Source organism: Dysidea avara, chromosome 13, assembly GCF_963678975.1.
Source record: "Dysidea avara chromosome 13, odDysAvar1.4, whole genome shotgun sequence".
NCBI lineage: Eukaryota > Metazoa > Porifera > Demospongiae > Dictyoceratida > Dysideidae > Dysidea > Dysidea avara.
This window is the reverse complement of record NC_089284.1, coordinates 16,424,548-16,435,844: the sequence shown is the minus strand read 5'-3', so window position 1 is coordinate 16,435,844 and position 11,297 is coordinate 16,424,548. Positions and strand designations below refer to the sequence as shown.

The following is an 11,297-nucleotide window of genomic DNA, read 5'->3' as shown; positions in this document are numbered from 1 at the left end:
TATTCTCCTTGTGTGTACAGCTAATACTGAATATCAAATGGTACTTTTGTTACTGGGTTGTTGTAAGTTGAAATCCCTGACTCCATTTTCAGTATACCATGACTGCCAACCCATAATACACTGTAGACTGTTCCCATGGTTACCATCATCCACTAGAACATGACGTGGATTGCTTTAATTTTCACTGGGTGCCATATTATGTGCTCGACACATCTATCTAATGTACAGCTATATTGGTACTGGGTAACATCTTGTTGAAGGTTTGGCCCTACTATGCAAACTTATTTGGTGCAAATTTTCTGAGTGAGCAATTCCTTGGAAGAGATTTTCACAAATCTCTAGATAGTAGTTTCATGATGGTTGTACACATGTTATATTAATACAATAGAGGGTAATAACATCTGTGTATAAACACAGGTATGAATACTAGTGTATGATGTTATTTTAATCATAGAACATGTTTACTAAAAGTTTCATAAGAATTTAACAATCCCAAGCCATATAAATGTTTTCTCTTGAAACCACATTATGGAGCCAGCTAGATTGAATTATATAACAGACTTTCATGTGATAAAATTCAGTGCTTAAGTGCTATACATCATTGATAAAATGTGCAAATGATAAATATTATGACAGTGGCATTGAATGATTGGTTCAGTGTTGTTAACAACAGTCAACTTCCATCTTCAAACAATTTGTGTTCACATGTTCTTGTACCAGTTGTTGACATGATAATGATGATTGAGTGATGAGTTCTTCTGTTGATGATGACCCCAACAGGCTCCTCAACATATTGCTACACAATCAAAAGTACAAATAACGTCCAGTGCTTGCCAGTAACGACTATTTGTGATCAATGAATTTTGCAATAATTATGTATTCTTGAGTTGAGCATTAATTCACAAGAAAGTCAATTGTGCGATCCTTGTGCTCTGATGTGGCATGGGATCACATAGAAATTGCAAGTTTCACATGAGGTCATCATGTACAGCTGCTACAGGAATGACTCCGAAAGTGCTAATTTGTTGACTTGAGAGTTAATCAACGTACTAGGACCTGCACTCAACTGTTTAGTTAATGTGAAGTATCTGAGCAATGATGCAGCTATTGTCCTATTTTCATACACAAAGATATAAAAGCAGTTTAGCTAGAAACATATCAGTGGCAGGTCTAGATGGGTTTCTGTGGTTTCGACAGAAACCCCCTTTTAAATTTAGCAGTCTTCATTATTGTTCTTTGGCAATTTGACACAGCAAACAACTGTATTTCAGTGGCATGCATGCAATTGTACTTAACTGACACCATTTATAGCTATAACACCCTCAGCAACACTTCACTTTTCACCTCCCACTGCATTCAAAATGATCGAGATACTCTAATAGAGCAGTCAGGTAACTACTCTAATAGAGCAATCAAAGCTACAGCTTAGTCACAACTTTTGCCCTATACTATAGTAACACATTCAAATCCTTGGTTGTTAATAACTAAAGGTACATAGCCCAGAATCCGATCTCAGTGCTTCTAAGATCACAAAGATTTCCAGAGAAAATTATTTTCCAGCCATACCAACTTTCAGAAACCCCCTTTTAGAAATCCTAGATCCACCACTGCATATTGTGAATAAACAGAAAATATCGAAATTCTTGAATGGTTTGTTTTGCAGAATTTTCCCATAATATGGTTGTGGAGACAGTTGCTTTCCTTAACTTTGGCATGCAAACTACAGTATGTGTGAATGAACATGAAGTTCTATAGCACTTGAGGTAGAGCAAGTGATTTTAATGATAGACTCTTGTATAGCATCAACTCTGGTGTTTTTTAGAATTACAGCCTAAGGACCCAGACGTGTATTGTATAGTTTTTGTTGAAGTATCCGGTGTGTATCTTGATCCTGGTTTTAAAATGGTCATATACAGCAATTCGCCATAGAAAAATTCCTACAAACAATACTTAGGTCAGCTAAAAGGAGAGTGTATTCTAAGTCCAAAGTAAACTAGTTAGAATGAAAGGACATACAACTCCATCACATCATTCCACTACACCATCATTCCACACACCTTTCCTTATCTGTACAATAGTAATAAGCCATTGGTCTGGAGAAGCCATTAAATGGAGACTGAGCACATATGGTATAGGCTCCCATGTCTTCATAGTACAGCCAGTCTCCCACGTTGAGTTCAGGTAGTAGAAATGCAGTATTCACTTTGTCTATTGAGTCACATGTTGGTCCCCATACAATACTTGAGGTAGCAACTGAGTTTGTAGAACACTACAATGGATAACATTGACCAGTGAGTTATTGGAGCCATTTTCTCACCTGTAGTATCTTCGGAGTTGGTTTGACATGACCGTGTAGTAGGCAATTGAATGATCCATATATCCCATCATTGATGTAATACATGAATTCCTAAAGTATACATAACACTATATTATATACACGCATATCATGTACAGTAGCATTTATCTGAAATAAGAAACAATTGTTCTATTATAGTACATTGCATACAGGTGTATGTTCTATTAGAGCATTGCTCTGTTTATAAATGGACTTCAGAAATACACTTATCTGGACACTTCTACCATTGCCTGAGACTATTGGGGTTACTGAGGGTCTACTGTACTAATTTGTTACCTTGTTAGGATGAGATGATATACATCGTTTGCTGATCACGCTCACAGCCAACACATGTGTGGAGCAGGCAAAGTAACGTCCAGGTTCTCCAATAACCTTGAGGTCTTTGTACTGGCTACCAAATGTGGCCTCCAAGGACGACATAACAGTACTAGCAATCTAAATTGTGCAATAACTACAGTTAAAATTAATATACTAGTACCTCTTGGAAGAAACTTTCAGTTCCAGTTGCACCAGGAAACCCTCCTCCAATATCCAACAACTTCATAGTAAATCCCAGTTTCTCCTAATGATAAATATAGATTGTCAAACATTGTACAATTAAGACATCTCATCACTATTACTATTCCTCCATACAAACTATGCTTCAAGTGACTACAAGTAGCTGCCCTGCCACTACTAGAAATCCTATAGACTAGCTATATACAACTAACAACAAAACAGACTGAAACAATACAGAAATTCAACGTCAGTTTTAGTATGAGCAGCTAGCTATAGACAAGTACATGCAAATGTCAACATGTCAATTGACAATGGCAACCACCACAGTTGTTACAGCATGTGACAGCCGATCCCATCATAAACTAAACTTACTGCATTAACAAACACTTCTTTGGCAAGAGCTAATGCATTAGCATAAGCAGAAGATGATTGTGCTCCACTACCCACGTGAAAACTGCAACACACACACAAACTTGAAGCATGCACTATATGGAGAACATGATGCCGGAGAAACAATACTTTTATTTATAGTCACAGTCAGTAATATAACAAGCTACTACTTTTAAAATAAATGCAATGGTTGCATGTGTGTCTGTAATACACTGCAATATTAGAAACAAGAGGTGTTCAGCCATTACGTTTGCAAAATTGAATATGGGTATTAATGGTTGAAAATGTACAGTCAATTAATCCTTGGTCAATTAAATGCCAAAATCAGTCAGAAACGGCCAATGGCTGACTTTTATTTCTAACACTGCATAATAGTACATCTGGAACACAAACTATGTAGTACATTCACGTTGACTAGATACCTCAAAAACTCATGAACAGAACATGCCATGTACTGCAAATATTACATAGCACTGTCATACATTTAAATTTTACACAGGAAAGCCTTTGCCATCTTTCCAAATTGGTATTTGGAACCAAACAAAGCAAAACAATGCTCTTCACACCAATACAGTAATCACCACTTATAATTATCTAACAATTATTTTTAGCAAAACACGGTTGACTTGTTAAACTGCTTTCTCAGGTATCATTTCAACATGAACACACTAGCTATTCAGTTAATCCATTACACACACAATTATTACTACTAGAGCACCCTCTCTAGTTCCCTGTCCAATCAAAGGGGATATTGTGTACACTGGACAACCATCCAGTGGATCATTAGATTTATCTACACATGGACATAACACAACCAGCAGCTGCACACCTGCTCCAGGACTGTATTTAAAGGATATTTTAGTTCCCATGAGCAACTATATTTTATGTTGAAGTGCAAATCCATTTCTATTAGCCTTTTATAATCATTTACCTTACAAATTATAACAGCAGGCCATAACCATGCCATATGCATGCTATTCACAGTGGTTAATATATCACAACACCCTGAAACTACAAAGAGTTATAATACAAAAATATTGTGCATTCTTGTACTGAGGATTGATTTTGTAGCTTGTAGCTTTTGTATGAACTTTGTTCTTTCATTTTTCATTTAGTCTTTCAACAGAAAATTCAATTACAGTATATTCAAGGTCTTACAAGTGACAGAAGAGTTTTATAGTCAAAAATTTATTTGGGTATGCAGTGATTTTCACGAGAACGAGACTGGAGTTTGGCAGGTGAGCATGTCAAGTAATTCAATAGATAAAAGTATGTACCATGAAGCCATTGTTGAACAATAGATACAATAAAACTGTAGTCCAGCCAAACTTTCACTGTTTATGGTAAACTTATAGTCATAACATCTAATTAACAGCTTGTTCGTATAAAACACAATATCCACTGCTAGGCCAAGCTGATACCTGTGTAGGTGTATACACAACTAACAGACACACATGAAACCAAAGCAAACATGTTCTCCATATTATATGCACTGTATACCATTACAAGTAGTGCTATTTATTCTTCCTTTACCTCACTCCCACAACATCCAAGCCAAAGCTTTTAGCTACTGATAGCAAATGAGGAGCATGGCCTGATTCCACCCCAAATTTTGTCCCCAGCTGTAACACAAAACGTACAGCATAAACAGCTAATAGTTGATGTGAGCTTATTACTTTAACTGTAGCAGTAGGATCATTTGCCATAATCCTGATCACCAACTTGGCTGTAGGGAAACAGTTCTTTATCTTGTATAATTCAACTTCATTGTCAAACGTCATCACATCAACACCAACTTCAGCTGCAAATCTACAAAATCCAACATAACTTATGAACAATGTACAGGTTTAAAGGAAGGAAAGGGCTATTCATCCAGTTCTGTATGTAATTTTAAAAAAACTTAGGACAAAAAGATTAACTAAATTTCCAGGGTTTGAATCTGGATCACTGGTGCGAAAGGCCAAGGTGGTACTGGCTGTGCTACCGCCGCTGTTAGATACTCAGCTCTCCTACTTTTCTATCTTATAAAATTAATGTGATTCAATAAGTAACCTGTAGCTATATAGTAAGACCGGGCTGGTGAAGAAGAAACCAAGTGAACCTGACCCTAATCCTAACATTAACCTTAATAAGTTTGCCTGTTAAGCATAATGATGTCCTTTACTGTCTGTATGAAGGTAAGTTTTTGGTGAGTTCAGAGCAATTGGCCTGGCTTTTCCAGGACACTTGCTTCAACCCTAGCTCAACAAAAACTTCATACAACTAGTGTGCTTGATACTTGAGTTATGATGGGTGAGTAGCCTGTATAAGTTGGTGTCCAGAACCAGACGAATAACCACTACGTAAAAGAATGTGTGCTGCTGTCTGTAGGAGGCATGCCATATCCATGCATCTATAAGATATGTTTTGTTGTCCACTGACTTATGTGGAGCCACACCTACTAATTGATTGCTGTGTACTTTCATCACACACTTTGTTCCCAATAGTATATGAATTAACAACAGCAACTGATTATGATTTCAAGTCGCTCTAAAGTTTATCATGAGTAACAGATTCATATGTAAAATTTCCATTATCTTTAGGTACTTAGTGATCTATTACATTTCAAACTTTTTCTAGAGGCTGATTGCTGGCAATACACATGTGGTACTGTTAACCATAACAAATTTTTGCCAGCATGCAGTTACAGCTGTTCTTCACACCGTCTAATTACCTGTAAATTGTTTTATGTTTCATTCATTTACCTAATATGGGACTTCTGCTTGCAGGGATTAGCGTAGATGATTCTGGATGGATCCACTCCAAGATTTAGTATAGTGGTAATCTCTTGCTTACTGGCACAGTCAAAACCAGCTCCCAGTGCAGCCAGTGTTTGTAATATCACTGGATCATAGTTACACTTGACAGCTATATCAGTAATGGATTGAAAGCACATGACATGTACACTAAAATTAATTCTTACCATAAAATGGGATGACAGAAGGAAGCAAGTCACTCCACTATATAAAAAATACAGCCTGTGCATCATTGTAAAATAATGGGATAGCTATCAGTGTCACCAAGAGTTAATATCTTGGTATCACTAATATACTTTATGCATAATAAATATAGCCGGTTTCCACAAACCACAGGAATGTCAGTAAATGTGATTGCACTAGAAGCCCATTTGCCCAGTGGACTTCTGATTGTACACACCCTGTCTATATTGCATCAGACAACCTTTTGGGCCAGTTTGTTTATTTGTTATGAGTGTGACTGCCACGCACATGACCATATGCAGCATTCAGGTAGTATAACAAAAGCTTCCAGTCAAACCACTTCCTACAAAGTTGACAAACAAGCAAGTAGATTGTATGGTATGTTGAGGCTGGTATGATACGTTGTGTTTTGTAAACTTCTCACTCCTATAGCTAGCTAGCGGGCTGCTGGTGAGTTGAAATGAGATCACAATATGATAAGGCAGGAGTATGAAAGACCTGACTATAGCTAAAGCTCTGTTTAGACAAAGGTGATTTACAGTTTCTCATCACCCACCCGTTCTTGTTTGATTGCTGGTCTTTCCAGCTGTCCAGCACTTTAACACCTAGTGCTGGCAAGGGCAGTCCGGGTAAAAAAAAATCACTCAAAATTCATTACTGATCACGTGCTTCAGCATTTCGATGCTTAGACAAACCAGCCATCATTTTCAGCTACGGAAAGCGGTTCTCCAGTGGTATAAAGCCAAGCATAAGCTTTTAAGAAGGCCTTTGATAATCCTAGATAGCCTGTGTTGGTGTGATTTTGAGTGCCGGCTTCCTTTGAGAAACTACCCCACGCCCGCATCAAAAGTGGCTGATGCAATATTAGCTACGTAGCTATCAAAATACTGAATGTAGATCTACACCACGTAGTTTAATAGCTACCCGTACTTGGTTGTATAGGTGAGCCAATCTTCCGAGGTTGACAATGTAGAAGGGATCTTCCTGGTCTCCTCTATCTGTCGCGTTAACTTTGGTGTGAAGTATATCCTCGATGCTGTTTCGTGACGGGAAGACGTGTAGGGCAGTACCGTCTGTCAAAACACACCCTGATTCCATTCTATATCACCACCGAGATCACCACTGTTTGGCGCCTTGCTTTGTGCTTAACTCAAGGCTTAACTACACTCTGTCGATAATCTACAAGACTGCTTGCAAGATAACGAATGAATGCGCGAGATTTATACTACCCGCTACTTTTGTGGTTTCCGAACACGATACAAATCGTGATCAGTCCCAAGGCACGTGACGTCATTGTGACCATGGTTACATGCTAATCAGTTATATATATATATTTATTTATTGTTAATCAGCAGGACCCCTCCAGGGGTATAATGCTGATGTGCAATTACATATGTACAATTTCAATTAGTTACATAATTTTATAACAAGAGTTCATAATGTTATGAACTCCCTGTGAGAAGGCTTGAAAGCCTGTGTGAATACAGAACTACAACTGATCTTATCAAAACAAGATTCACAACATCCAGTTTTGTAATGAGCTAAACATCACTTGAGAGCTAGCCAGTGGAATGTTTAACTATATCATCCCGAAGCCACAGGTTAGGAACCAGCCCAAGGTTCTTCGAAACTGAGGTACAAAATTATGAAGAATCAAGGGTGAGTGGTTCCTATTAAACCAACTTAGAACATGACTTGATTTAACTGCATTTAGCTATATGTTTTTTTTGCCGGTTTTTTTTTTTGAAACCCACGATTGACAATTCTAAAACAACTACATTTTGCATTGTGAATGTGCATGAAGTCTGAATTATTAATCAGCAGGTTTCTATAACCAGCTCAAGGACATTTCGGTGTTGGTGACATTAGAGACCTCATTTATATCAATGAATCCTATGCATGCATGCCATGTATACTGTATACAAAACCTATAAGAGCAGCTAGCTACTGGAGCAGGATCGATAGCTATAGTTAAATGTGTACATACATTGAGAGGTAATTAAATGATTTGGCCAGCAGCATGCACATGACAATTAATGTTTGTCGTTTTCCATATTAATCATTTTGCATCAGCAGCACTCAACAATGTCTAAAGAAATCCAGTGGAACCTGTCTAGGTAGGCTACCATGCATAATTTCTTGGCCTTAATAATACTTAGCCAGGCGGATTAATGATAGTATCTTCTCAGATTACTTTAGGATATCATGTCAACACATCATAGTAAAGTGTTAAGGAGCGTCAACAATGTCATCAGTGGGCTACTTATTGAAGCCATAACTACAACAACCGCGACAACAACCATTGAAACTTAATGCCGAGTGCATCCCTGACCAACTAGCACATTGAAAGTGACTATAGGTATTACATCATAACTTTGAGATTTGCGTTTGTACAGGCTATACTGTAGTAGGACACTTTCCTCTCTTTTTTATATTATGAACTCTTGATTATAGTATATCTATACTTGTGAAAGGAAAACATCTTGGCAATTTGAGATAAATAAAGACCACCTGCAGTGTGGCATGGCATTTGCAAAAATGATTGAAAATATGAGATAGCTATTGTTCCCAGTTAGCAACAGTCAACTTCCATCTTTGTACAATTTGTGTTCACTAGTTCTTGTACCAGTTATTGACATGATAATGATGATTGAGTGATGAGTTCTTTTGTTGATGATGACCCTAACAGGCTCTTCACTGAATAATTTTGCTAAATGATCACAAAACACACTTATAATACAAGGGGGTGGGCAATATCTTCAAACACAAATATCGGTGCATTATCTCAATAACTACTAATATTGCAATGTGTCTCTTGAATAACTCATAACTAGTCACGGAGTCCATATCAACTGACCTTCCTGTCCATTTTGTTTATTCCAAGAATGCTGCATGCCAAATTTATTGCATAGTTCCTGGTTGTCAATACCACCTAGTATATTGTATGCTTGAGCTATATATACCCATGAAGTTTTTTTGTACAAGATGTTGTATCATACTTAACACATTGTACTTGTTACATTACATCATTTTTGCACATCGATATCAAACATTGAATTTCTCGATTTTGTTGAAAATTAATATTGTCCACCCCTACTATAGAGGTATCAACTATGTAATTTTTTTAAATTTTTTAATTTTAATAATTGCTTTACAGAATTGGAATTACATACAGTAGAGGCTATAGTGATTACAGAGACATACAATTCTGAAGTAATGTTAGCTAGTATGTTTGTGTGAACTATACCTGTGTGTATAAGTGTAAGGTAGTCAGAGAAATTAACAGGTGAAGCACACAAGCCCCACATGAGTGAATAAATGCTCTATTAGAAAACTGGTCTATTAACTCATCAGTGAAGTTCAGTATATAGCACATATAGCTAACTAGCTATTTATACTTAACAGCTTATGATCTTTGTACATGCAACTAGTGAATGAATTTTATTAGAGAGGTGCACATTATAGACCACTATATGCATGTTAGTATAGTGAATTGCAACTCCATCCACAACACCATGCACCGGCACCTTCCTTGCCTGTACAATAGTAATAAACCATAGGTCTGGAGAAGCCATTAAATGGAGACTGAGCACATATGGTATAGGCTCCCATGTCTTCATAGTACAGCCAGTCTCCCACATTGAGTTCAGGTAGTAGAAATGGATTATTCACTTTGTTTATTGAGTCACATGTTGGTCGACTGAGTTTGTAGAATGCTACAGTGAATAACATTGATTAGTGATAGAAAATTTAATGTTTACTTGTAAAATACAGTGTGACGTTGCCGTGTAGTAGACAAATTGAATGACCCGTACACCCCATCATTAATATAATACATGAACTCCCATATCATTTATATCACAATGAAGTTCACTACACCATGTACTGAACTTTTACCTTGTTAGGATGAGATGATATACATCACTTAATGGTGACATTCACAGCTAGCACATGTGTGGAGCAAGCAAAGTAACGTCCAGGTTCTCCAATAACCTTGAGGTCTTTGTACTGGCTACCAAATGTGACCTCCAAGGATGATATAACAGTACTAGCCTGATTCACCGGCAATAGTCACAAATACCTATTGGAAAAATGTTTCAGTGCCAGTTTTATCAGTCAGGAAATCCTCCTCCAATATATCCCGGCCCAGCTGTTCCTAACACACAAATATTGACAGTGACAAGTGCTTTGAGGCATGTAAACCTAATGCTACAAGACACAAGACAAAAATTGCTAAAAATGTGTTCTGTTTAAAATGAAAATGCCCACTAAAGCTATAACATATAGAGCTATCAAGAGTTCTTAATATTGTAGAGGGCCCCTACAATCTATGAACTTTTGGTGCAATGTATTATGATTTTTCCTGGGCTAGATACTTTTACCACAAAAGGCAAGTGTGCTGGACACATAGTGAAAATAATTAGCAAGTGACAACTAGGTAATCACATCACCAACAGCTCACTGCTGGGTCTACAAATAACTGACTGTTAGTCTCACTGAATAGGGAGCGATACTGAAAATTGCACCACGATATATCATATTTATCACATTATCATGATACTATTTATATATATGCAACCATATAATATTTATATTCCATTTCCTAAGTTATCGATATGTCACTACTAGTACGTTCATATTGAGTTGATTCCTGAGAAAAAGACAAGTGCATTCAGCAACATTAATTTTTAGCTAACTAGATAAATAGCAATGACACTCACTCACACTACTGGTGTGAAGAGCAGATACATGAGATTTGGCATGATCACAAATTTGTCACGTTGTATAAACTAGATTGTATATTTATTGGCTTCCCAACAGGAAACGCATGGTGAAAACTGATGGCTTGTCAGACTTTGGAATAAAAAGATTTTGAAAATTTTTGGTGGGTCAAATCTTCAACTAGAGTATAGGGACCATAGCACATCAATAAAAAGTACTGAAACAATCTGGATTAGTGCACAATACTAAACAATAAAAAGTGTTATTTCCCTACTGTGCATTTCCATTATGGTTGGTATCTTGAGAACAGTAGAGATATAACACTTCTTATTGTTTTACTGTGATTTAATATC

At 37.0% G+C, this 11,297-nt stretch overlaps 1 protein-coding gene across 1 annotated transcript; it reads right to left on the bottom strand.

The window, feature by feature from the left end:
- Positions 1-539: 539 nt before the first annotated feature.
- On the bottom strand, positions 540-7,464 carry LOC136243783 (ornithine decarboxylase-like). The gene is made up of 11 exons (XM_066035387.1): positions 7,153-7,464; positions 6,207-6,243; positions 5,989-6,151; positions 4,921-5,053; positions 4,778-4,866; positions 3,227-3,308; positions 2,835-2,918; positions 2,633-2,791; positions 2,318-2,407; positions 2,058-2,269; positions 540-796 (listed from the first exon to the last, which is right to left on the bottom strand). The coding sequence occupies exons 1-11, from the start codon at positions 7,318-7,320 to the stop codon at positions 664-666; spliced, it is 1,350 nt and encodes a 449-aa protein (XP_065891459.1). The 5' UTR covers positions 7,321-7,464; the 3' UTR covers positions 540-663.
- Between the last annotated feature and the right edge of the window lie 3,833 nt (positions 7,465-11,297).